Here is a 27,526-nt window from a genome sequence, read left to right on the forward strand (position 1 = left end):
CTAAAACGTCACAGACTGCAACGTTCAGGCAGCTGCCAGGACTAAAGATGACGCTGCTCAAATAATCACAGCAAGGCAACGTAAACCCATGGCGGCACACAACGGCCGGAGACAGCGGGCGTGGGGAAGCGGAGAGAGGTCGGACATAAGGAAGCGGGAACAGGACGGACGGGTGAAGCGGGGAGAGGGCTGGCGGGGGAAGTGGGGAGTAAGCGGCCGGAGAGAGATTTGGGGGGGTGGGTGGGGGGGAGAAGGTGGGGGAAAGAGGGGGAAGCGAGGAGCGAGTGGCCGGAGAGAGCAGGCCCGGTGGGGTGGGGGGGAAGAGAGCGGGGAGCAAGTGGCTGGTGTGAGGGGTGGTGGTGTGGGGAGCGAGCGGCCGGGGGGGGGGTGGGGGGGGGAAAGAGGTGGAGCAAGCAGCTTGCAGTCAGTGGCCGGGGGGGGGGGGGTCCTCTCTCCCCACTTCCCCGCGTTACGTGATGACATCATCTGCGCATGCGCCAACCAGTCCTGGAAATGTGGAACGCCACGCACGTGCAGAGAGCACGAGCCCGTTTGTGCATGTGCGCATCTTGGCAGTCTGACAATGTCCGCGGCCGGCTGCATTGTCAGGAATCACTTTGTTGTCTGTTGCCATGGATATGTCTTTCCGGTCAGGGCTTGCAATTTTAAGTTTTAATGTTCATGTGGCGAAATAATGTGTGCCTCAGTCTTGGCAGGTGGGGTTTGCCTGACAGTATATTGTGCAACTTGGTCACAACCTGAAACAGTAGGACCACACAGAACCTGATCTTTTGATACATGGCTTCTATCTAATTTCAGTGTGGCATGAACCAGGGATAGAGCAGTTACTTTGCTACTATGGATTCTGGGTAAAGAAGTCCTCATTGCACCGAACTTTTTTTTTGAACGGTACAATGACCACTTTGAAAATATATCCTAAGGTGGCTGTAATTTACAGGTTTCACTATAGTTATCTGGAGCCATCTAGTGGTTAAAGACAAGTAAACAAAGTTGGGGATCAGGGAGGAATAACTTTCAGCCTCAGCGGGGGCAGAAATCTGGCAGCCTGATCGGCTGCATACTTTACATGTACTGGTATATATGGTGAGGAAACAGATAAATGGAAACTGAAGGTTATAAATGGACAAGTTTGACGAATATTTCACATCTCGGAAGATTACAAACAAATGTGTTCTAACACCAGAAAGAAAAATCAAGCAGGATGTAATACAGACATTCAATCCAATATTGCCAGTGTTCTGCCACTTTCAGAAGTTTAAAGTTATCCTCAATCTGTTCTGAACGGGCAATTCACATTCGGAACACTCTCCCAACAGCTGTTAAAATGGAGTACAATTAGGTGTCAGAAATAAGATGAAAATAAAGATTAAAGCTACCAAAACATTTGAAAGCAGAGCTAAATGTCATGGAAGCATAGAGAAAATAGAAAAAGTTTTGAATTGGATAAAGCACCAAGAGGGTTAGGAAAGAAAAAGAAAGTGAAAGCTGGTACGTTACCACATGATAGGCGAGGAAGCAAGAGAAGCCTATAACTAGGGCACTAATCAGTTCGGTTTCTAACTTGCCTTCAGCACTGGTAGTCTAAACAGTTTAACACGTCAGACAATATCTAACTAGTTAATTGGTTCAATAAAAATTCAATGATGCATTAAACCCATACCCATAGTGGCATAAAACTACCTTTTACTGCCCAGCTGCAATGTTCTGAATGACAGCAATAGGTAACTGAAATAAATATTGGTGCAGTTTCTCAATTTTAGTTTGAAAATTTTTGCATTTTAATATTAGAACACAGTGCAGCACCTGACAGAGAGCAGAAATGAGAAGAGATTCATCACCTTATTACATAATAGCACGGGAACAATAAGAAACCAAGGAAGTGAAGGTAATGACAGCACTAAGCAGGATAAAGGTGGAGGGAATAAAGAAAGACACAAAAAGCTTTTCAATCTTAAGATTTTATTATTAGCAATTGGAAACAGCATTTATTTATGTAGACATTTCTCCAACATACACAGGAAACAGTTTCTTTAGACACAATATCCTTTGGTCAATCTGTCATTCAACTTTGAAAGATTAGCTATCATTTTGCAGTAATTTTTTTTTTAAAACTCATCTTCGTGTATCTTTAACTTAAGGCATTGTTACAAATAAAAATAAATATTTGAAAAAGCACTGCAACATTAAACAACTAATGATGTTGTCAACCATCATATAATAACAGATGATCATAAACCCAGAGCTCTGCTCCTTATCAAAAGCTGTTAAACAGAGTTATACTATAGGAAGAGACTATCTGCAGCTAATCCACATCCAGGATAGCAGGCCTGGCTTTCAAAAAAAGAGCTATCCTACAGCTCCAGAACTTCCACAAAACACACATCTGTAAAAATGCCAGTGTTGCCTCTCAGTTGTTTTTAAATAAACAAACAGGATGATTACTTTGAACAACGGATAAAAATGTAGACTTCAAATTGTAACAATTAGAAGATGCCAATGTTTCCAACTTGTTATGTATGGAATGCAATAGCCCTGTGGCATTTAGTATTTGGTTTATAACTACACATCACAAAAAAAAATAATCTGCTAGATAAAATAAACAGATTTCTGATGATTTTTGGCAATTTCCAAAGTCACTATTTAAGGACAAAGAAAACACACAGTGGCGCAGTGGTTAGCACCGCAGCCTCAGCTCCAGCGACCCGGGTGCTCCGGTTTTCTCCCACAAGCCAAAAGACTTGCAGGTTGGTAGGTAAATTGGCCATTATAAATTGCCCCTAGTATAGGGAGGTGGTAGGGAAATATAGGGACAGGTGGGGATGTGGTAGGAATATGGGATTAGTGTCGGATTAGTATAAATGGGTGGTTGATGGTCGGCACAGACTCGGTGGGCCAAAGGGCCTGTTTCAGTGCTGTATCTCTAAACTAAACTAAATAATCCACATGATCCAGACATAACCAGATCCTAAATGCACACTACCACTGCATAATACCCCCACCCCGTATTTATATAATGCCTTTAATGCAATAATACACCCCAAGGCACTTAAATACTGAGCTATGAGATATTAGGGCAGATGGCCAAAAGCCTGGTCAAACAGATGGGCTTTCAGCAGCATTTTAAAGCAGGAGAGAGGAGAGGAGACAGATTTAGGGAAGGAATTCCAAAGCTTAGGGTCATGGCAGTTGAAGAACGGTCTCCAGTGAGGGAGCAATTAAAATAGGGGATGCCAAAAGAGGCCAGTATTGGAGGAGTGCAGATATGATGGTTGTGAAGGTGGAGATTACAGAGATAGGGAGGGGTGAGGCCATGGAGGAATTTGAAAACAAGGACAGTAATTTTAAAACTAAGACATTGCTTAACTGGGAGCCAATACAGATCAGCGAGCACAAGGGTGATGATTGAACGGGACTTGGTGCAAGTTAGAACATGGGAAGCAGAGTTTTGGACAATATTAATTTTTTTTTTTAATTCATTCATGGGATGTGGGCGTCACTGGCTAAGCCGGCATTTACTGCCTACCCCTACTTGCCCTTGATAAGGTGAATGTGAGCTGCCTTCTTAAACTGCTGCTGTCCATGTGGGGTAGGTACACCTACAGTGTGGTTAGGGAGCTCCGGGATTTTGACCCAGCGAGTGAAGGAACGGCAATATATTTCAAAGTCAGGATAGTTTGAGACTTGGAGGGGAACTTGCAGGTGGTGTTCCCATGCATTTGCTGCCCTTGTCTTTCGAGGTGGTAGAGGTCGCGGGTTTGGAAGGTGCTGTCTAAGGAACCTTAGTGCATTGCTGCAGTGCATCTTGTAGATGGTACACACTCCTGCCACTGCATCCGTGGCAGAGGGAGTGAATGTTTGTAGATGGGGTACCAATCAAGCGGCCTGCTTTGTCCTGTATGGTGTCGAGCTTCTTGAGTGTTGTTGGAGCTGCACCCATCCAGGCAACTGGACAGTATTCTATCACACCCCTGACTTGTGCCTTGTAGATGGTGGACAGGCTTTGGGGAGTCAGGAAGTGAGTTACTCGCCGCAGGATTCCTAGTCTCTGACCTGCTCTTGTAGCCGCGGTATTTATATGGCTACTCCAGTTCAGGTTCTAGTCAATGGTAGCCCCTAGGATGTTGATAGTGGGGGATTCAGCGATGGTAATGCTGTTGAATGTCAAGGGGAGATGGTTAGATTCTCTCTTGTTGGAGATAGTCATTGCTGGCACTTAAAGTGGCAAGTAACATTTGTGCCACACATCAGCCCAAGCCTGGATATTGTCCAAATCTTGCTGCATTTATGCACAGTCTGCTTTAGTATCTGAGGAGTCGCAAATGGTGCTGAACATTGTGCAATCATCCCCCCCTTATGATCGAAGGAAGGTCATTGATGAAGCAGCTTAAGATAATTGGGCTAGACCTGCTGCGCGTTTCTAGCACTTTTTATTTTTGTTTTAGATTTCCAGCATCCACAGTATTTTCTTTTTATTTTAGAGGGACAGAGTAGTTGGCTAGGGAATAGAGTTTGTGGCAGGGACCAAAGACAATGGCTTTAGTCTTCCCACTATTTAGTTGAAATATATTTTCTTCCATCCAGTACTGAATGCCAGACAAACAGTCTGGCAATGTGGAGACAACAGAGGAATCAAGAGTGGTGACGGTGAGGTGAGGCACATCACACCTACAGCTGCATACTTCTATACCAGAGTTTCAAAAGTTGACTCTAGCTGCCACTTTCACTTCTCTACAAGCAAGTTTTAAAGTTGAATTTTTTGAAACTTGATTTTTCGTTTACACATTTGAGCTTTTTTTTAAAAAAAAACTTCATGCTTACTGTCAAGCATCATGCAGTTTTTCATCACCCCCTTCAGCCTACCAAAATCCGAAAGAATTTTAATGTCGTTTAGCTTCATCTTTTTCTTTTTCTGAGGTTTGTGGGGAGAGAGAGAGAGAAAGAGATGCCAATTAAATTTGGAACATTCACAGGATTCTTTCCCTTATTTTTACCTACTGCTCTGGACTCTACCTCAGGTCCTCCACAGTTTTCCTGTCATCGGGCCTCCAGCTGTGCACTAGATACTAAAGTTCTACCCTCCAAGTTCCTGGCCTCCTCCTTCAAATATCGCATTTGGTATAGTTAACCCACCTCTCTTTCACTGCCCTCCCTCAAAATCCCAGCCGGCACCACCCCCAAACACTAACCAACTTTCAAGCTATAGTCATCCCACAGCCTTATTTCAATTATTCTCTCACCCACTTTATTAGTGCAACGTCACAGAAATTACTCATTACAAAAAAAGTTAACCTACTGATCTGACCTTCTTTATGAATAAAACATATTCAAATGTTCAGCAGCCCCAAGAGAGATCTAACAGATCGAGCATTTTTAAACAGTAAAACATACCATCTTTGTGTCATTAGTTTTAATAAAATTTTACCTTAAACCTTAAGACCTGTACTACAAACATCTACAGGATTATTTTATGCAGCATTAGACAATCCATAGGCAAAGACCACATCAAGTTCTAATATCAATACAATGAACAACCCTTCACTTTTCTCCTTAAAATTATTTTACAATTCAATACTTTCAATAATGAAATTACAACCAGCTTCTAAACTATTGTCATTTTCTGTTTTTTTAAACAATTGCCAGGGTCAAATTCTGGCTTGTCTTTTGCTTTACCGATTGTCGAGCTGTTGTATGTCACCTATGGTATGTGGACATAAAGGCCCCATACTACATCAAAAGTTAAAGGAGATACGCCAGTCTTGCTGATGAGAGCTTATGTCCAAATTTGAGCCAATTTGCCTACGCAAGAACATAAAAATCAGAATAAATCAAGGGCAAATGCAGCACCAATATTAGTAGCAGCAAGTAGGCTTCTGTCTTGTGATGGCACCTCACTTTTGGAGACTCTTGCTTCTGCTAATACTCACCTTCCATTATTATTCCGAACAAAGGTATACCTATTGTGTAGGCTATTCAGCTGTTCAATCATTATGACTGCTTTGAAGGACAGGGGACAATGAAAATTTTCGGATGCACTAGACCGTATTTTGGTTAACTATGGTGCAGATCTCTCAGAATTTATTTTAAAGAAGAAAATTGCTATCAAACTCCAGAAATCTCTATGCCAACACCAGGCATCCTTGGGCAATGTAACACCTAAATTATTGGGTGTAAATCTACACCAGTGCATTATTCAAGTAAATCCGAGAAATTTATGCGCTAGTCTTTCCCGTTCACACAAAAACAGACCTTCGCTTTTCTATCAGAATACAGGCCAAACATAAATTCCAATCAGAAAATCAGTGGCACTTAAGTCTTCTGCTGATTTCATAACTGCCCAGCAATATAAAACCTCATGAAATCAGTTAAGTATACATTAAAGCAAATTTAATATCTACATTCTGGATCAAATTAAATTATAAAAAGTCTCCATAATCACATCATCTGAAAATATATGAATTTCAGCAATACATACAAAAAAAGTGCTCAAATTAAACTCATACTTTCTACAAATGTCTGCTAGAGGTATCAACTCCTAGCTTCTAGAGAAAATCTAAATCAACATCATGAGCTTTCATTGAAGTGCAATCATAAGTACGATGAAGCAATAAAAAAAGAAAAATCTGCATAATTTAAGCTCAACTGATGAGAACAGTGGTACACAAGTTTTATGTGCAGTAAGCACAGAGTATGTTTCTATTTATATTGTTACCATGTGACCATATTGTTTACATTAAGCATTTGTACAGAATGGCGTTAGCTGTAAAATTGTACTCCATTCAACAGAGAAGGAAATTGCTTCGGATTCAGTTGCTCCTTAGACAGAATTAATCAAATTAGGACATGTCAGAAGTAGTTACACCCAAGATGAGCAGTTCAAACTATTGACCTGTGAGAGGGGAAGAAAAACAAATCAGTAAAAAGGACTTTAATGTAATACACAGAGAAGATGGTCAAGTGGGACAGTTATACCAGCAGTAACCTTTGGCATTTTCAGCTCATTAAAAAAACATACAAGCCTTATGAAAATATTGCAAATCACAATTCGCTCATCAGAGGAAAAAAAAAGTGTCAGATTGACATTTAATACAATCTAACAAATATGAAAGTTACAGATTAGATCGAAAGTTTAGGTAACATATATCCCTCAGGTTTTACAATACTGCTATTTCTGTCCCAGCTTGTAAGATTTTTAATTTAATAAACTTATTGGATCCAAGGACCTTAACAATGTGGATCTACTAACTACATCTCTATCTTTCCTTCCTCCTACAATATTCAAACTTACAAATCCAAGCTGGGCATCAGCTAATCACAACTCTGATTTATCGCATCCTTCTCTCTCAACCACGACTCAGTGGTAGCACTCTCGTCTGAGTCAGAAGGTTGTGGGTTCAAGTCCAACTTCCAGACTTGAGCATAAAAAATGAAGGCTAAAACTCCAGTGCAGCACTGAGGGACTGAAGTACTTTTGAAGCGTCATCAATGTTCTAATGTAGGAAACACGGCAGTCAATTTGCGCACAGCAAGCTCCCACAAACAACAATGTAGTAATGACCTAAAATCTGTTTGTGATGGTGATGGACAAGCCAGGACACCAAGGAGAACTCACCTGCTCCTCTTGCAAAAAAAAAATTGTTATTGGATCTTTTACATCCACCTGAGGAATCAGATAGGGCCTTGGTTTAATTTTTCATCCAAAAGACGACACCTCCGGCAGTACAGCACTCCCTCAGTGCTTCAATGGTTGTAAAACACTTTGGGACATTTCGTGGTCATGAAAGCTGCTAAATAAATGCAATTTTCCCCCATTAGTCATTCCAAGGCACTATGGGCCTTCTTGCATCTTTGTTTCCCTATACAAGTCCTGCATTAGCTCCAAAAGGAAGTTGCTGAACAGCCTGTCAATTTATCACTTTTAGGCAAAATCTTGCGAAGAATCTTAAAAGGACAAGTTGGCAAGCATCTGCAACTTAACAAGCCTACACAGGACAACCCAATACAGATTTGGAAAGAAGCCACAAAAGTTAAGTTTTGATCATCTTTATGCCATGAACCACCAAGGAAATGCAGTACATTTTAAAACTTGTGAATTAGAGCTGAGAGGGCAACTGGGTTGAGTTCTCCCAGTGATCAGCCATAGACAATCATGGTTTCTTGGTGATCTACTCACTGCATCTTCAAAAATCAAAAGAAACCTCTGTCCAAGACCAAGGTAATCCAAAAGGTGACCTTCCTTTAATTCTACCTAAACATCCAAACAGCCAAGCTAAATGCACAATCTCATCTATTCTGCTCTCTGAAGTTTTACACAACTGGTCTAACCATCCATCTGCAGATCCAGTTAGACCATTAGTCTTTACTGTCCTTTGCCGAAACAACTTCAGAATTATTCTGAAAAAGTTAACTCCTAGTTTCTTTTCTCCACTGCCAACCACCTCCTTAAAAATCTCATCGTCTCCTTCAATTACAGCTGTGTGTACTTTGTCATCCATTTAGTTGCCTTTTCTATTTTCCCCTTCCACAGCAAACCAAATCAATGCCTCCTACCCTACATTCCCCACCCCCCTCCACCAGCCAGGCTCTCTCCTGCCCTGTATCTGAACCTGTGTCCTGCTCTAGATTCCTTCCTATCTCTCTTCATGCCCTCTCCAAGCTCATCTTACCTATGACGTCCACCTCCTGCTCCACGAAACTACTCCCATGCAATTTACCTTGCTGAGCCCCATACTAACTGGCATTGTAAATGGTTCCCACTCCTAAGGTACTGTTCCCCTCCTCTTCTAAAAATCCACCCTTAAACCTGCTGTCCTTGCAAAATACCACCCCATCAACAAGTCCCTTTACTCACCAAAGTAATTCAACGCCTTGTCAGCTTCCAAATCCGTACTTATCTTTACCACAACTCCATATTTAAACTATCCAATCAGGTGTGAACCTCTGCTTAACCAAAGTTACAAATTACAACCTCTGTGACTGTCATGCTATATCCCTCCTAGGCCCTTCTAAAGCCTTTGACAGTCATACCTGTGTCTTACCTCTAGACTCCTAACTGTCCAATCATAGCTAGATATATACAGCAAAAGCTTCTCTATCCACCCCTATACTGTTACCTCCGGAAGTTCCCTATCCTTGGACCCTCCTTCTTCCTCTGCTACAAGCTGCTCCTTGGCAATATCATTCACAGACATGGGATAGCTCCCATATATATGCCGATGACACCCAGCACTACCTCAGCAACACCACAAACTCCTGACCCCTCCACTGCCTCTGTTGTTGGACTGCTTGTCGATACCCAGTTGTGAATGAACTGCAATTTCCTCCAGGTAAACAGCAGAACTGTCAAAAAAAAACTGTTCCTTAGTCATCAATTCCATCAATATATGGCAGCCTTATGGTCACTTTTACTGATAGTGTAGTGGTTATCTGCCTGACCTACCATAACCACACAATCTCATTGGGAAAAAAAAGGAGATTGAGATAAACTTTCAAAATTATAAGTGAATTGATAAGTCTGAGGAACTTCCCTGAACTTCTAGCTTCTGTGTTCTGTTTTTCAATGTAATCTGCTATCTGGCCCATGACTCCACACATCCTGATCTTTGTCATAGTATCGCCTGTGATACCATATCAAAAGGCTTCTGAGAGTCCATGTATACGTTGTCTACTGTTACTTATTCAAAGAATTTAATAAGGTAAATTAAATGCAAAGTGATTCCTGACAACGCAGGCCCCACTGACGTCATCAGGCTGCGCCGCGGTACGCACATGCGCAGACGGGCTCCTGCTCTCTGCGCATGCACTGCGTTCCGGCTTGCCAGGACCGGTTAGCGAATGCGCCGATTACGTCATCGCGGATCTTCACGCATGCGTCAAGCTTGGGCGCGAGTTTCTGAAAGTGGAAGGAGGGCATTTTCTCTCAATTATTTAGTCGTTTTGAAGATTTCAGTCTGCTTCATCTTTATCAGAAAGAGGAGATTGCTCCAAGGTAAGTTGCTCTGAAAACATTTCCATTGTCTGGGCCACTGCATGTGCTCCAGTCCACTGCACTGCACTAAAATCCTTTCCATTGTCTGGGGCTGTGTGCAGGCAGTACATGTGCTCCAGTCCCTGGTGTAAGTTGCTCTGTTCCTGCACCCATCAGAGCAGTGCACATGGACACACAGCCACCTGCTCCTGCACCCATCAGAGCTGTGCACGTGGACACACAGCCACATGTTTCCCCATCCGCCCTGGAAACAACCATGCAGAGCCTTGAGACTCCGCAATTGCCAGCTACTGCCAGTCAAGCAGAGAGGGCATCCAAAGCGGTCAAGCACTTGGGGAACATTCAGCAAGAAGAGACTGAGCACTGAAAGAAACAAGCATGCCATGTCCAGTGGTAGCACAAATGTGAATGCTCTTGCTGTGTACACAACTGGTGAGGTGGGAGTGTAACCACACCATTCTCCATCATCAATGTTGCTTTAAGGAAAAGGTAGATAAAAGCGAAAGAAATGGAAGGTGATGCTGATAGTAGTAGGCAGGATTAAATGGGAGTGGATAGGAAGGCGCAGGAGTAGCATAACCACTAGCAGAGAACAGCTGGGCTAAATGGCCTGCTTTATGTTCATAGTCCAAAAGAAATGTGCTTTTTCCAGCACCCTCACATCATTCATGTTTTCCCTGAGAGCAGCATTGAACCATCACGAGATAGGAGCAGACACATCATCCTGACTCCTCCAGCTGAGCTGGGTACTAAGTGATTCATTGGCGGTGTTATCAATACATGCCTATCCTGCAGAGCATAAAGCATGCTCAACAGTAATTTCATTGGAGGAGGGAAGCTCTAACACTGATGTTCTTTCCTCATTTCTTTTCACATAAAACATGCCGTCGAGAAAACAATCCTTGAGACTTGAGGTCAGCATTCAAGCAACGAAGGCAACTGGATCATGATGTGGAGCTTGTCATGATGTGGAAAGGAATCTTGCATTTATGGATGAAGTGGGAGCACATATTGGGATGCGATTGGGGAACATTCACTGAGCTTAGACTCTTGTGACTTTGCCTTCTTCACATGGACAATACAGTAGTGGAATAGACAGCCATGCGTTCATTCACCACAAGGCTCTCCAGGAACAATCTCTAGTTCTGCATGGCAGAGACTCGGCCTGTCTGTCTCACGGGAATGCTGGCAACACAACACTCATGTATCCATGCCTCGACTGTTTAATGCACTTAATAAAATTTCTCAATAATTAAACCTGGAATTGTTGAGGTTTTTGATGTTATTTTCCCGACTTTGCAATTGCACTTCAGATATTCAACTGTGGTATGCTCCTTGAGGGGGGTGGGGGGGGGGGGGGAAAGGTTGTGAAGGGAGAGGTAGAGTGGTGTGGGGGTATAGTGGGAGGGAGTTAAATTCAGATGTTCCTGAAGAAGGGGATGCAAAAGGCAGGGACCAGACAGCTGCAATACCTGAAGTACAGTTGAGAAGTAGGGGAGAAAGCAGCTGGATGGGGGATCTGCAGCTGGAGAGAACGGCTGGATGGAGGGGGCCGGAAGAGAGAGGCCGAAGACCTTGGTGTCGCTGGGTGCGTTGACGGGCCGGTGCGTCTTTTGCTGTTGCAATTTTATGGCGCATGCGCAGATAAACACACTCCTACTCCTGCACCCCCCCCCGCGCTGCTGTCGCTGGCCGCTCCGCTCCCCGTCACCGGCCCATTCGCTCGCCCACTCCGCTCCTACCAGGCCCGCTCCGCTCCACCCCCCCACCCCTCCCCCCAGCCCACTCCCTGGCTTCCTCCCCGGCCCGCTCGTTCGCTCTCTCACTCCGCCATTGTGTGCTGACATGTGTTTGTTAGGTTGCCTCAGTGTGATTATTTGAGCAGCACCATCTTTAGTCCTGGCAGCTGCCTAAAGTCGCAGTCTGTGACGTTTTAGTAGCACATGCTGCATTTGCGCATGTGCCACAGCAGCACCATCTAGCGGTAGCGTTGCCAGCAAATGCAGCCAATTAAATACAACATTCTTTTTAAAAATCCCTGTTGACCTAGATTTTATTACAATCTCCTTCGCTAGATATTGTGTTATTTCATCTTTGAGCAAAGATTCTCATTTGTTCAACAAAGGTTCTAATATCTTCTCTACAACCAACATTGAGCCTTTATGGTAAAGGCTCATTTCAAGAAGCCATGGGCAACAATAGCATAAGAAACAGAAGGAGTAGAATATTTGGCACCTCAAGCCTGCACTGCCATTCAGTAAGATCATGGCTGATCTGATTGTGAGCTGAGCTCCATTTTCCTGCCTGCCCCATAACCCTTTACTCCTTTGTAGATCAGTGTCCGACCGAGGCAATACCCAGACCAATAAGCTCCGAACATGCCCAGATTTAAATACTTAAACACCATACCAGAACCGTACTTAAAAGATTCAAAATAGTTTGATAAGATTTGTAAAATGATCTACCTTTTGATTTTTTAAACAAGTTTTAAAGATCAGCAGAATTCTACTGCACTTCGACTTGTTCAGATTGAGAGTTCATGGCAACTTTCTCGGACATCATATTTTGTCTGGAAAGGTAATACGTGCTGAGCACAATTATAATTCAGTAATGGAATAGAAAAACAATTTTTTCATGCACATGCTAATATTTTAACAAAATTAAATTCAAGAACAAAAATTCATGCACAAAGAAAAATGTGTTATTCAATTGTAGCTAGTTGAACATTCAAAGCAAGTTCACTTGCAAGAAATGCATATCCATATTCATAAATGAAACAGCCACATGTAAAAGGTATTCTTAAACCAGTCCCTTTTACATGCCTTTCCAAATGAGAGAGAGAGTTTTCTAGCTTTCTATAGACAATCCTTGAAATCACACTTAAAAGATCTTCTTAGATCCCTCCTTTTACACTGAGTTTGATACGTTAGAAGCCTCAGATAAACACAAGAATGACTACTGTGGGACAGACAGACTGAAAGGAATAATTTACACTTACATGATACCTCCCACACCTCAGGACATCCCAAAAGGACTTTACAGCCACAGTAGTCACTGTTGTAATGTAAGAAATTTAAAATTCTAATTCTAACTAATTGAAACTCTCTTTTGACTGTGGATTTTTTTTTGTTGAAAAAAGATGCTGCAAAGAATTGGCCAATCAAGGATGAAGATAGGATGCTAGGTCAGGTAGAGATTTGGGGATTTCACTAATTTGCATTTCAAATAGAACTGAGAAATTTTTTCCATGGAAGATTAGCTGTGTTGATTAGAGTCCATTATGGTGTGATGACAATCAGCATTCCATGGTTGACCAATGTATAAAGCTAGCTACATGCTCAAAAGTTTCCCAATAGCAAAGCAGATACATAGTTAAAAGTTTTCCAAAGCCAATTTTCCCCTCAGTAAATCAAGTAATTTCAACAGGAAATGTAAATCTGTAAAGAATGAAGTATGTGGGCAAAAGCAAAAAGTCGGCATAATGTAGTGCATTTATGACTTATCAGGCACAAAAGTAATTCAATGAGTATATAAATGACACCTTTCTTTTTTCTTACGGTACCATAATCCAACCGAAACGACAACACCAACAAGGATAATGCCGCAAAAAATTCCTTAAAAATACACAAGAAATGCAATGTATGAAACAAGTAAAAGCAATCCTACAGTACAAATAAAATACAAATTAATCGAGAAGATCCACCTCATAGTGACCGACATATCAACTTGTAATATTTTCTAGAAAATGAAGCAGTTCAACTTCTAAATGCAGTAATTGGAATTCTCTCTATTGATTTTGGATTACTTCTAGTGAAGCACAACCTTTCTAAAATGCATTTAATAAAGACAAATATGAAAAAATGTGCATGTTTTCCACATTCTTAGATTGTTCTCTGTATTTATGAACATCTGGATACTAAAATTAAATCAGCATGAGTTAAAATTTCCTTTATTCCTTAAATCACAGAAATGATATAGCATAGAAGTTCGTCAATTGGCCGATTGTGACTGCGCCAGCTCTTTGACAGCTGTCCAATTAATCACACTCCTCTGCCCTTTCCCCTGCAAATTTTAAGTATTTATCGAACTCCTGTTTGAAAGTTAGGAATCTGCTTACTCCACTTTCAGGCAGTGTATTGCAGATTATAACACACTGTGCAGAGAAATTTCTCCTCATTGTGCCTCTCATTCTTTAGCCAATCACCTTAAATCTGTGCCCTCTGGTTGCTGACCTTTCTGCCATTATAAATAGCTTCTCCCTATTTATTCTTATAAAAACTTTCATGATTTTGAACACCTATATCAAAATCAATGTTTCTCTGCTCCAAGAACAACCACCCTAACTTCTCTGATCTCTCCATGTAACCGAAGTCCTGCTTTCCTGGTACCATTCTAGTCAAAAGTACATTGATGAAGTTTATAAATCTAAAATAATTGTGAATTACTTAGCTCTCCCACTTACCAACAATTAGGCCTGTACGATTTTCATGTTCTCCTGGTGCAAAAGTTAAAAAAAAACATTTTAAGTTGACCATAAAATCTTCAGTCATTTAAGGCACGTGCCATTAAGCAGTTACATTCTTCAATCACAAGTCTCCCTCCCGTTATTGGGCAAGCCTTCATTCCTCCAACTTGCCAAGTTCAACAGTTCATTCTTCCAGAAGTCGGAAGGGGTCACTATTCTGCGGTCAGCCTTCACTGAATACAAGTGTTAGTTTTGTTCCCATGTACAAACCCAACCAGTCGTTACTCAGCAAGGCAAAGTAAATACATTCTGACCCTAGATGATCACTGATGTCCAGGATGCAACAATACCTGCCTATTAATGTTTTCTTTGTGCTCAGTGGAGGTAGCAGGCTTCACCAGTCCTTCCACCTGAAGAGCTGGATCATTTTCTCCCACTCACATGCTGCTTTAGTGACCAAGTCAAATTTATCTCTATGAGCAAGGGTGGTGGGAGAAAGTCTTTTTTCTACACAACATCAGAGATTATCGTTTACAAGTATTGCATTGTCTTTACAGAGATACAAGACCTTCCTTGGGGACAGAGCGCACAGGGGTGGAGGGGGAGGGGCAACCACACAGAGAAAGAGTGAGAAGGAGCAAGAGAAAGTAAAGGCCTACTCAAGTCACAAAAAAAAAAAACTTGACCCAAACCCGACGGAACCACACTGGACTCGGACCCAAGCCAGACTGCAGTCCCTCCATTCGTCCCCCACCCCGACCCGATGAGACCAACGTTCCCTTTACTTACCTTCTGACTCCCAATCTGCCGGAAGTCGCAGCACGAGCGTGATGACGTCATAGAGACGCTCACTGCGCAGACTCAGTTTTCCTGCTCAACATCCTGGACTCGCAGCTCAGGTAAGTTTTTAAACTTTTAACACTTACTTTGCTGTGCGTGTCCGACCTGGGCCCAGCCCGACCTGAGCCCGAAGGCCGAACCCGGAAGAGCAGCCCGACCCGATCCCAACACGTCGTTGGGTCCCATCGGGTAGCTGGTCTTTAAGAGAAAGCATGTGTGTGCACATGCGAGGGGTGCAGAGCAAGAGCATGGGACAGAGGGAGCAAGCACAGAGAAAGGAGGGACAGACAGACACACAGAGCAGGGGAGGGAGGGACACACAAAGACAGAGTCAGAGACAAGCATTAAAAAGGGATAGTGAGAGGCAGAAAGGGTACTAGGGATAAACATTGAACAAGAGGAGTGTGGAAAAACCAGATTTTTGAGGGATCACACATTAAGATGGGGGAAAAAAAAAGGTTGAGTGGAGAAAAGCAGGACTGACACTGCATGGTTTGTTTTCTTGCTCAATTTTTCCCCGTGTCTTATGCATTGATAAATTAAGAAGCTGAAACACAATGATTCCTGATGAGATGGTAGCTGCAATTTGCAAAGTTGAACATGTTGGCTCCAGTGATAAATCCAACAAGTACTAATGAACTATGAGGGAGAGAAAAGTTAAACAGGGAGAAAATGGGAAAACATGTAATTGGTAGAATCTAAATCTAGTTAAAAATAGTTTACAAAGTTTCACTCAAAGGGTAAAAAGGTTAAACTGAAAGATGTAGAAATTCAGGATAAATCTTGGGACTGTATGAAAAATGAAGGGTAGAAAACAGGTATTCTTTAGACGAGTTACATTGCCGGGGGGGGGGGGGGGGGGGGGGGGGGACGGGGACGCGGTGGAGAAAGACAAGAGAGCAAGAGGAGCACAGAGTGGGATGCCTCAAGGTTTAGTGGTGGTATTACTACCACAGAAATAAAACAATGGAAATGAAATGCTCAATTATATTGCTAGATCAGATTAAACTGGAAAATTTTATACTAAAACTGTAAAGAGCCCTGATTAAAAGGGTTACTCCACAGGGTGCACATAGCATTTTTCACTATACTAAGCCAGCAACCTGAAATTGGTCTCAACAGAACTGAAAATGTCTGGAGTTTTGGTCACCCAAAGCAAGGCAAACAATCAAACATGGAGGCATTGTACAGCAAAGACAAAATACAGAGCTCTCAATTATTATTAGGCTTTTGCACTGGGCATTTGCTCAAGTCCAGCATCACTAACCATTCTCGCAAACAGACCTTGCACACTCAACAATGAGTTATGCACCTTGCACTGCCCATATGTAGTTAAACAAACAGTGTGATCAGTAAGCTCTTGCCTCACATCACAACTACTGAAATAATGCACATTTGACAAGTACAGTCTCCTTTATGAATGGCAAAAATCACCTAAATTTATGCAGCGCCTTTAACAGACTGGGAGCCAATACATGTCACCGAGCACAGGGACAATGGGTGAATGAGACTTGGTGTGAATTATAATATGGGCAGCAGTGTTTTGCATGAGCTGAACTGAAAAACACAGTCAAGACAGGCACAACTTCAAAAATGCCAATTTAGCTCTAATATAAATGAACTATTTTCCCCGCACTCAGTTCTGAAAAACAATTAAGATGCAACTTTAATACCTCTCTAAATGTAACTTTAATTTTTCTGTCTCAGCTATTTAAAGCTTAGTTGACAATGTTAAAATGCAGAGACCTGTGCTGTTGCTTGCTGGAAGACAGTTCACTGCCTTTTTCTGGCACAGACAGCGAGAGAATGAGCAAACGAGAATGTAATGTTGACAGAGTATGCAAGAAACAGAGCAAGTGCCAAATGTAAGGGCAAGACAGAGGATAAGAGCAAGGGACTACTCTGTCCCCAGTCTTAAATCTGAGAGACAGTGAGGAGGGAGGAGGAGCGAGGTGAAGGCAGACTCATGAGTTGCTGAAGTTACTACTCTAAGTGGAGCGCCTATCCTTTGATGCGGCAGCAGGAGACTCCAACATTTGTTGCAGGTTAGGCATCCTTAAGGCAAATGGAACAGATCAACATCTTGTTTTTCCCCCTGCAGTAGCATGCATTGTTTGAGATTTTATATAAAAATCCAGTGAATAGCTAATTAACAGCCAGTTTTGTTGAGTCTAATTTCAGGCTGGTGGCTTATTGTAGCGAGAAAGGTAACTTGTGTACTCAGCGGTAAGCCCTGTAGAATTCTACAATTTTAGATTCAGTTTTTAAGTAAATAACCTCAGTTCTAGCAACAGGCAAAATCCAATTTGGTGCAGTTACGAAGACATTTAAGTTTTGGAGGTAAAAACAAAAAATTGCTGGAAATACTCAGCAGATCCGGCAGCATCTGTGGAGAGAGAAGCAGAGTTCAGGTTTCAGGTCAGTGACCTGGAGGTAGTGTGATGAAAAGCCAAAAAACCAAGCTCTTACATCAAAGAAGTAATTTACAAGGGAAAAACTGGAGAAAATTGTACTCTTTAGTCTTGAATGGCAACCTCACAGAGGCTATAACTAATGTATTAAGACATGGAAAATATTAACTCCGAGGAAGACTTCAAACTGTGTGAGAGCATTGACACAGGTTAACAATAAAAGCCAAATTTAGAACAGATGCCAGAAAGGGCTGCTTTAAGAAAAAAAAGTGACCACCACTGAATTAGGGGAGTGGAAGCTAAAACATTCATTCAAGAAACAGATGTCATTTTGGGGCGAGGGTAGGAAATAACTTTTTCTCTGTGATGATTTAAGATGTGTCAAGTGGCCTTCCTTATCTATAACTATCTTGTGAACTTATAAAAGGTAGAATATGAACAAAGGAAAGCAATAAATACTGAAAATTTCAAGCAAGAGAGAAAACACTAGAAATATACATCAAGTCAACATGTGAAAGAAAAAGACTGGTTAATATTTGAAGCGGGCACTTTCAATAGAAATGTGAAAGAAGCGGATCAGATTCCTTTAATAGTACCCAGTGCAAGCATGATCTACTGTTACAAAAATGCTTCCATTATTATTAATATTTTTATTTTTTGAGGACTTGTGTTAAAGCTGAAAAGGTTCTATGAATGCATTTTTTTTAAAACCAAGTTCACTGACAGGACAAGTTGATGTTTGCAAGCCACTTGTGCTGGAGGCAACCTGTGATTTGGGCTCAGAAAACAGCAGAACCCTCGGTGACTTGGGGAAAAATGGTTACAGAGAAGCCACATGTCAAGATTTATGGAAGTCAGGAGGTTGACTCTGTTTGGGATTTGGATTTTTTTTTTAGTAAGTGGTGTGAATTGTTTGAAGACAGTTGGTGTTTTCCTGCCAAGTAAAAAGAAACCACCCAGCTCACCACCCTCTCTACCTTTTTGAAGAAATCCTCTGTGGAAGAGCAAAAAATTCCCTGGTGCCATATAGCTCCTGAGGAGCTGGGGAAAAAAATTTGCGATTCAAGCGTGGGCTGGCGGAAAAACCTAGATGCCACATTTCTCCTAGAAAGCCTACCAGAATAATTCTGGACCTCTCCACAATAGACTGCTTCTGAAATGAACCCAGTGATCCATCTCCGTATACCCAGATGTCAGACTAAAATAAAGGGACAACTGACTTCCTTCCATATCTTTCTTTTTCTGTAAAGAATTAGCAAGTATTTGGCCAAAGTAGGTTTCTTGTCTTTTTTTGTAACAGACCTTTACAGAGTGAATTTCTGTATTTTTTCCTGTATGTGTGCGTGCAAGTAATTGGAGCATTTTTAAAAAGGAACTTTCATATTTTCAATCATTGTTAATGCTTTGCTTCATTCCTGGCTAATCCTTGCTTTATAATAAACTGATAATTTTGTTGTTTATTAAAGAAACCCAGTTGGCGTATTCCATTCTGGGATAAAAGAAATCATTGGCTGCATCGGTAAACATTTAAATAGATGCTATCTGTGGAGAAGTGAAACTAGAAAAGACTGTGCACTCCTACCACCTCGGTCAGAGCAACTATGCAGTGAATGTAGAAAACACAGGTTTATTACCACCTCAACATTAAAAAGTACTGTTTCTTGGATGTTTAAGTGTGCAACCTAGAGTACTTGGTTAAATTCTGGCAATGTACTTATAAGTGGCGTTAGTTGCAACAGTAGCAGAAATTATAAGAGCTGTACATGGGAAAGGAAAAGAATCACTGATTCAACTAACATAAAACACTGCTGCTCAAAACATGAGGTATACTAAAAGGAAATATTAAGAAAATGAAATTGACAGCCATAAACAAAAAAGATGCTGAAATGCAAGTGATAAGATGATGCATTGTGTCTTTAAATAGCATATATTTTTGTCAAAGAAATAGCATTTAATTTCTAGTTCATGGGTTCCATTAGATTCTGAACACAACATACATACTAGAATTCAATCTGAATGAGTGGGCAGATATGTTTTCTTTGTTTTATATAGTCAAACATGTATTTGTTATGGAGTGGCTTTCCAATTACTGTACAGGAGCAATTAGCAGACTAGAGAGACACATTGAAAGGCTAATATGCAAGAAGAATCAGATAAATCAACAGCTAAACAGGATTTTGAAGCTTAAAAGTTTGAGAAAGTTCATGGAATTATTCAACAAAGTGTGTCTGCTATACTCACAACCCAATTGTGCATTTAAACTAACTTAGAGTGTAATGAACAGCACATTTAGAGGAGAGAGTTATATGAAAAAATGAATAATTTCTTTCCCTTTCTCTCTCCTAATATTCATTCTCTCCTAAAGGAGTGGACTCCTGATGAGTACAGTTCCATGGTGGGTGCCACCCTTTGATATCTCCCCCAAGTTACCATTTTCCACACGGAAGCAGGTGATTGTAAACCAGCAGTATGAATTTCTGGGCATAACAGGCAAGCTCAATGAGGATATCCAAATACATGCAGCGTCCACAAGATAATGATTAGGAAGTGGATCCTTGGCTGAATTCCTCCCCCCCACTCCTTTAACCTGGAAATGTTTAAGCCAATTGTAGTGCCCCCAACTGGCTCCCCAGTTGAAAACAGGTAACTTAGCCTAGGCTCTCAATCTTCTGATCTATATAGCTTAGTTCTCCATCAGATGGTACATTTACTGATGTGTATAAAAATAGATTAATTGCCTTGTGAAAGTTTTTTTTTAAATCTAGTTTGTTTAGCCAATAGATCAAAAATTAAATCTTTAAGGAACACCCGCAAGGAATACTTCAAGATTACAGTTCACTCCTCAGGTTTAGATTGTGTTCATAACAAATACCAAAACCTATCAGACTGCAGCCTTGCATTAACTGTGCAATTCAGCTTTTATCTACAGCTTCTTATATTAATACCATTACTGCAAAAGGTGTACTTTTTACTGTTATCAAAGGAGTTAGCATATCACAGCTAACATAACTAAGTTATGAAATTGTCAAGTAGACCATTTGAAATAACAGACCAGTGCTAATAATGTTAATTATTGGAGGACTTAGTTGCAGACACTAAATTTGTGTAATATGGTAATAAGCAATAGGGGAAAATAATTGTTGTGCAAATATCAATCTGATTACTCAGCAGTGCATGAGCCATTTTGAAAGAACTACGTTCTCTTCATTTACATAGTTTACCAAGACTGCTATTGTACTGATGACAGTTTTTGACTCTTTGGCAGCGTCAAATAGTCTTATAAAAATCTGTATTTCCACAGTGGTGCACATCCCATTTTTATTTTGTTACTTCTTAATTACGTTCTTACACGTTCAAACGTAGCTCTTTTAGTAAGTAGTCTGAAACAAAGCCTTAGTAAGACCACAGTTGAAGTCATGTGTGCAGTCTTGAACTCCACACAATCAAAAGAATGTTGAGGTAATCAAAAGGGTACAGCACAGGTTCACTCGGATGCTACCTGATATGAGTAAATGCAAAGATGAAATAAGATTTGAACAACTAGGGTTGTTAAAACCGAGGAGGTTATATAGTGCTTTAATGGAGGTGTTTAAAATTATAAAAGAATGACACAGGTAAATAGAAAAACTATTTCCTATAGTAGAGGGTTCTAAAATGATGAGATACATGATTAAGTTTGGGGTGATTTAAGATAGAACAGGAGAAACTTTTCTTCATACAAAGTTATATGGCTGTACTCCTGGAGCTAGTAAATGAAGTGAGGACCATGCCTAAGAATAGATTAGAAAGATGGCATAAGGTGAGATGGAACAGGGCAAGTGTACAGGACTAGGATTACTGTTCAACACCAAAGGCTTTATTGGGACAAACAGTACATTTCTACATAATTAATATACTTACCAGCTTTTGTAGTAGCAGTTACTATTCAGCAGACAAGGAAAAAAATACAAATGCTTCATTAGAACAGTGTTACCATAAAACAGTGCTTCTCAAAGCATGGTGTATGTAAAAGGAAACGACAATCTAGAGTATGCCATGAAGTCAATGGAATATACTTACTTGTAGTAGTTGTAGTTCCTATGTATTGGACAGAAAAAAAATTCAACTGATGAGCAGTGTTAACATAAAACAGTGCTTCAGAGAATGTGGTGTGTGTATAAAGCAAACGACATTCTGGAGTATGCTATTAAGTCAGGGCAACATATTTACTGTTAATGCATGAGTGAGAAAAATATTCAAAGATCAACTGTTAATATAAAGTTTATTTTTGCTAAGTCGTGCAGCCAATACACTACCTTTTTTTTTTTAAATATACAAGATTGTGTGGCTATGCAATGTACTTCTGAAGTTGAAGCAAAGACAATGTCTAATAATAGATGAGAAAGGTGGCATAGAGTAATATGGGAACAGGACAAGCACATGGGACTAGGACCATTGCTCATATAAAGGATAAACACCAATGGTTTGACTGAACCAAAACAACCTGTTTCTATGCAATTTTGTGACAGTCAAGAATACACCATTAAGTCAATGCAATACACTTACCAGCTCTTGTAGAAATTACTGTGCAGGGGACAAGAAAGAAAAAAATCAATCATGTGTACAGCATTAACCATAGAATACTGCTTCTCAAACATGTGCATGTAAAAGTAAAGGACAGTTTTCAAGTACACTATTAATTCAATGCAATATACTTACCAGCTGGAGGAATTGTAGTTCCTATACATTGGACAGAAAAAAACAAAATCAACTAACTGATGAGCAGTGTTACCATAAAACAGTGATTCTCAAAGAATGTGGTTTGCATAAAGCTAAGGACATCCTGGAGTAAGCCATTAAGTTTATTTACTGTTATACTGTACTCAAGTAATCAACTGTTACTTTAAAAAAATTTGTGCAGCCAATAGACTACTTAGCACTTCTGCGTGTCTCCAAGATGACCTCCATTGATGGACTTACAGGTGCCAGTATCCACAGCTAATGGGATTTATTTGGTGATAGTTGGCCTGAAACAGTTTGAGAACAGCTGTGAAAAGGCTGATCCAGTATTTTATGCATAAATATACCACTCTTAGGACCCTTCAAAATCTGTCTGTCATGAAACCTTCCTGGAGAATTAACTTCACGTCAGCACAGGAGTTATAACTGTGGCCCTACATGTTTAAATCAGAGACAATGGACTGAATTTTACGCCACCCCAAAGAGCGGGGGGGGGGGGGGGGGGGGTGTAAAATGGCCACTTAAGGGCCTTCACCCGCCTCCACGCAGATTTTACATATGGCAAGCGGGCATCCTAGACCAGTGAGAAGCCAACTGGCAAAAGCAGGTGGTTCCTGAATGTCCCGGGGAGGCCTTCATGACCAGGCACCCTGTACCCGATGGAGGGCCGCCCCCGCTCCCCCAACATTGCCTCGCCGGGGCCTGACTGATTACCCCCGGCAAGGCAGCCAAAACATACCTTTGCTCAAGGTTCCCCAACATCTTTTCTTCACACTAGGCTGTAGTCCCAGCAGTGCCCACTGCTCCTGGTGGCGCTGCTGGGACTAAGAGCTGCCGGCCCACTGATTGGCTGCCAGCTCTATTAGACGAGACTTCCCATCTCAAGCAGGTGGAAGTCCCGCCTCACACCAACTGAAGCTCAGCAACCCGCAAAATACGGGTCGGATCCCCAGGTGAGGCGGAAGCGGGTTCGCCACCAACTTTTTCATTTGGTGCCTGGCCCCGATTCTCCTAGGGTAAAATCCAGGCCAACGTCACTTGCTTCATTAGTAAAACTGCAGTGTAGCATTCCGTGATCCTGGACATTATGCCTCAGAGCGAAAATTGTTCAAATTCCCCAAGCTCTGATTTTGATAGTTATCATGCTGTTGCACCAGCACCCTTACTATGAAGGCAGACATGCTGAAATCTATGCATACTTGCTCTTCTGCTGGTGGCCATGTCCTGTGAAGCCTGTACTACAGATTCTACCACCAACTTGTATTTATATAGTGTCTTTAACAGTGTAAAATGTCCCAAGGCACTTCACAGGAGCATTAAACAAAATTTGTCAGTGAGCCACGTAAGATGATATTAGGGCAGATGACGAAAGTTTGGTCAAGGAGGTAGGTTTTAAGAAGTGTGGGTTTTTGCCAGGTGCTCCGGTTTCCTCCCACATCCAAAGACTTGCAGGTGATAGGTAAATTGGCCATTGTAAATTGCCCCTAGTGGAGAAAGGTGATAGGAAATATGGGATTACTGTCGGGTTAGCACAAATGGGTGGTTGTTGGTCGGCACAGACTCGGTGGGCCGAAGGGCCTGTTTCAGTGCTGTATCTCTAATGAATAAAATAAATAAATAAATGAATAAAAACTAAAACAAAAAATTAAAAGGAGGAAAGGGAGGTAGAGAGATTTAAGAAGGAAATTCCATAGCTTAGGGCATCAACAGCCAATGGTGGAACATTTAAAATTAGGGATGCTCAAGAGGTCAGAATTGGAGGAGTATAAACATTGGAGAGTTGTAGGAGAGACTGGAGAGATAGAAAAGGGTGAGGCCATACAGGGATTTGAAAACAAGGCTGAGAATTTTAAATGAGGCCCTGTTTAATTGGGATGTAGATTAGTGAGTAGAAATGCTAGTTATATGCTCCATGGCAGCAATGAATTACCACTTGTCGGTACAGATGTCTCTGTCTGGATGCTTTAAGACACTTTTATGAACTGAATGCATAATAATTGCCTGAATTGCAACTGCAGGACATAATTTTCTATTTATTGCAATGTATTTAAGTAGCTTCAAATTTCAAGTTGTTTTGCTTCGATGAGAGGGACTTGCTCCTAATCATACAAGGCACAAGTTTCTACCAACCAACTCAACACATGTGGAAAGAGTAAGTGTGCGATTTAGATGATCTTTCTTATTTTTCATTGTTTTATTGAATTTAGATTTTTGGGGGTTTATTTCACACTGCACATAATTCTAAGAGGTTCTCTTGGCCTTCAGAACCAGCAGTTTTTATTTTTTGTTAATGATCAAGAGTTCACATAAGGAGGGCAGCAAGGCTGAGTAGCAATTAAGTTCAGCTTTCTGCCACTATCTTAAGTATAAGCTATCTAATGCAGTTGCATATCAAATAAATGTTTGGCCTCATTTTAAAACATGACCACTATTTCTGTCTCTCATTCGATCAATATTTTCTATTTGTTTTCAGAAGCGAAGCGGAGCAAGAAAGTCCCTGTTAATTTGGACATATCTACGTCAAAATATATTAGGCCAGATTTTGCAGTCAGTGGTGAAGCAAGGGTGCTTGCCGCTGACCGTGAAGTAAGTCTCGCAGAGATCACACAATCTCTCGGGTGAGAATGTCACCTCTATCACAGTGCTGTGGTACTGCAACTGATTGCAGCGTTCTTTATTGGGCATTTCCAGCATGGAGCTAGCGTGATGTCATCCGGCTGACCAAGCAGCCAATCACATTAAAGGATTTTCACAGATTCCCCAAATAGAAAACTAAAACCACAAACAAAATCTCTATTTGTCCCCCAGAGTGTAAATTAAAGATTAAGACATGCACAGGGGATGAAGGTAGAAGCTAAAATATTCTGGAAAAAAAACTTCTAAAAAAAAAAAAATCTACCAACCACAACAGCAATCCACAATTATAAAATTATTTTTTCAGGGCCAGTTTCTGTTGCTCAAATTTTATTCATCACCATTAAAAACCCAGTTAAACCTGATTGAACAAGGCGTAACTTTTTAAAATGGGTTTCCAAACAGCAATATTGGGGTTGGAAGATTGAAATTTTCACTGATTTCAGTGATTGCCAGCTCTGGGAGGAGTCACAGTGCAGGCTGTGGCACAGCCTTGAATGAAAGGCCACGCTTTCAGGATTTCAGCGTTAATCTAAGCATGCCCAAAATCCTGAGGTTGCGGTCAGTTTCAGAGCAGTTGTGTCAGCAAACCCCTGGGCCCACCCCCACCCCACCTCCTACCCATTATTTGAACAGACTTAGAGAACTCAATTCGGATCTAATTCGACCTCATGTTTAAGAGATGTTTACTCACGTAATATGCAAGTAGGTGGCTGTGGTACAAATGTGCTATCCGCACTGCATTCAATGACACTCTTGCCAACCATTTCATAATTATTGCTACAGCGAAAGGTGATCTCCTCCTGATATTTGTACATAGGTCCAAATCCTGATACGATCTCGATATTTGCAGGCAGTTCAGGACGCTTACATTGAACAACTGACAAAAGAACAAAGAGTTCGATAACTTATACTCAACCTTGCTAGCCTTCTTATATGAGCTCATGGTAATTAGCAAAAAATAAAAAGCTGTTAGTTCTAAAGGCCAAAAGAACCTCCTTTGGAATTCAGAGTGAAATAAGCCAAAAAAAAACTTTTAAATCTAACATTAAAAGTAAGGAAAGACCATTTAGTGTTCAACCCACCCTATTGTTTGACTCAACTTTACCAAGTAGATTGCCCAAAACTTCCACTATTATCTAAGTAAAATCATTTTATAAGATTAATTATTTCCACTATCTTCAATTTATGACCCCTTGCCCTACATGCTTGAAGCAATAATCTGAATTGACCTCATCTATACCATGTAATACTTATTTCTTCTTTTGGGCCTCCTTATCTCGAGAGACAATGGATACGCGCCTGGAGGTGGTCAGTGGTTTGTGAAGCAGCGCCTGGAGTGGCTATAAAGGCCAATTCTGGAGTGACAGGCTCTTCCACAGGTGCTGCAGAGAAATTTGTTTGTCGGGGCTGTTGCACAGTTGGCTCTCCCCTTGCGCCTCTGTCTTTTTTCCTGCCAACTACTAAGTCTCTTCGACTCGCCACAATTTAGCCCTGTCTTTATGGCTGCCCGCCAGCTCTGGCGAATGCTGGCAACTGACTCCCACGACTTGTGATCAATGTCACACGATTTCATGTCGCGTTTGCAGACGTCTTTATAGCGGAGACATGGACAGCCGGTGGGTCTGATACCAGTGGCGAGCTCGCTGTACAATGTGTCTTTGGGGATCCTGCCATCTTCCATGCGGCTCACATGGCCAAGCCATCTCAAGCGCCGCTGACGCAGTAGTGTGTATAAGCTGGGGGTGTTGGCCGCTTCAAGGACTTCTGTGTTGGAGATATAGTCCTGCCACCTGATGCCAAGTATTCTCCGAAGGCAGAGAAGATGGAATGAATTGAGACGTCGCTCTTGGCTGGCATACGTTGTCCAGGCCTCGCTGCCGTAGAGCAATACTTATTACCTCATTGAAATACCCCTCAACATTCTTTTCTCCAAGCTTCAGAAATTGGCAACAGTTGATGTGCCGCATTGGGAGAAGCACGATGCCGGGCGCCGTTCTGGTTAGTGGTCCGAGACCTATCCTGGATAAACATCATCTACGTGTTATGTGTTTCTAACCGCCACCATTACTATTTGTTGTGTTTTATATTATTTGTGTTCTCTTAGCGCTACCATCAATCGAACCATGCACCATGCTGCTTTTTATTTTTGTATAACTGTGTATTCACCTCAATTTTTTTTTAAAAAATAACCAGCAGATTATTGTTAGGACAAATATCAGGAATTTAACCAACCTGAAATTAAATACACATCACTGTTCTCCAAAATTATTCATTCTCACTTGCAAACACAGGATTAGTTACATAGAAAGTATAGCACGGAATCAGGCCAATTGGCCGAGACCAATGTTTATACTCCACACAAGCCTCCTCCTCTCTAACAATTCATGAAATACTCATATATGCAGCTCTAGACGATCAGTTAGGCTAGAAAAATTATACAGGTTGAAT

At 41.3% G+C, this 27,526-nt stretch overlaps 1 protein-coding gene across 6 annotated transcripts in view; it reads right to left on the bottom strand.

Annotated features, from left to right (window-relative positions):
- Positions 1-1,963: 1,963 nt before the first annotated feature.
- LOC137383886 (C4b-binding protein alpha chain-like) overlaps positions 1,964-27,526 on the bottom strand; it is a 50,726-nt gene continuing 25,163 nt past the window's right edge. The window contains exons 6-14 of one of the 6 annotated variants that reach the window (XM_068057252.1): positions 25,770-25,955; positions 22,421-22,441; positions 22,268-22,285; positions 21,782-21,799; positions 21,623-21,643; positions 14,469-14,501; positions 13,548-13,620; positions 12,472-12,575; positions 1,964-6,907 (exon numbers count right to left, since the gene is read on the bottom strand). In XM_068057252.1, coding sequence (XP_067913353.1) covers positions 12,512-12,575; positions 13,548-13,620; positions 14,469-14,501; positions 21,623-21,643; positions 21,782-21,799; positions 22,268-22,285; positions 22,421-22,441; positions 25,770-25,955 — 434 coding nt within the window. In that variant the 3' untranslated portion in view covers positions 1,964-6,907; positions 12,472-12,511. Of the gene's footprint in view, positions 6,908-12,471; positions 12,594-13,547; positions 13,621-14,468; positions 14,502-21,622; positions 21,644-21,781; positions 21,800-22,267; positions 22,286-22,420; positions 22,442-25,769; positions 25,956-27,526 lie in introns of all 6 variants that reach the window. The other 5 variants (XM_068057251.1, XM_068057255.1, XM_068057253.1 and 2 more) reach the window with 5 other exon arrangements.

This window comes from Heterodontus francisci, chromosome 25, assembly GCF_036365525.1.
Source record: "Heterodontus francisci isolate sHetFra1 chromosome 25, sHetFra1.hap1, whole genome shotgun sequence".
Classification (NCBI taxonomy): domain Eukaryota; kingdom Metazoa; phylum Chordata; class Chondrichthyes; order Heterodontiformes; family Heterodontidae; genus Heterodontus; species Heterodontus francisci.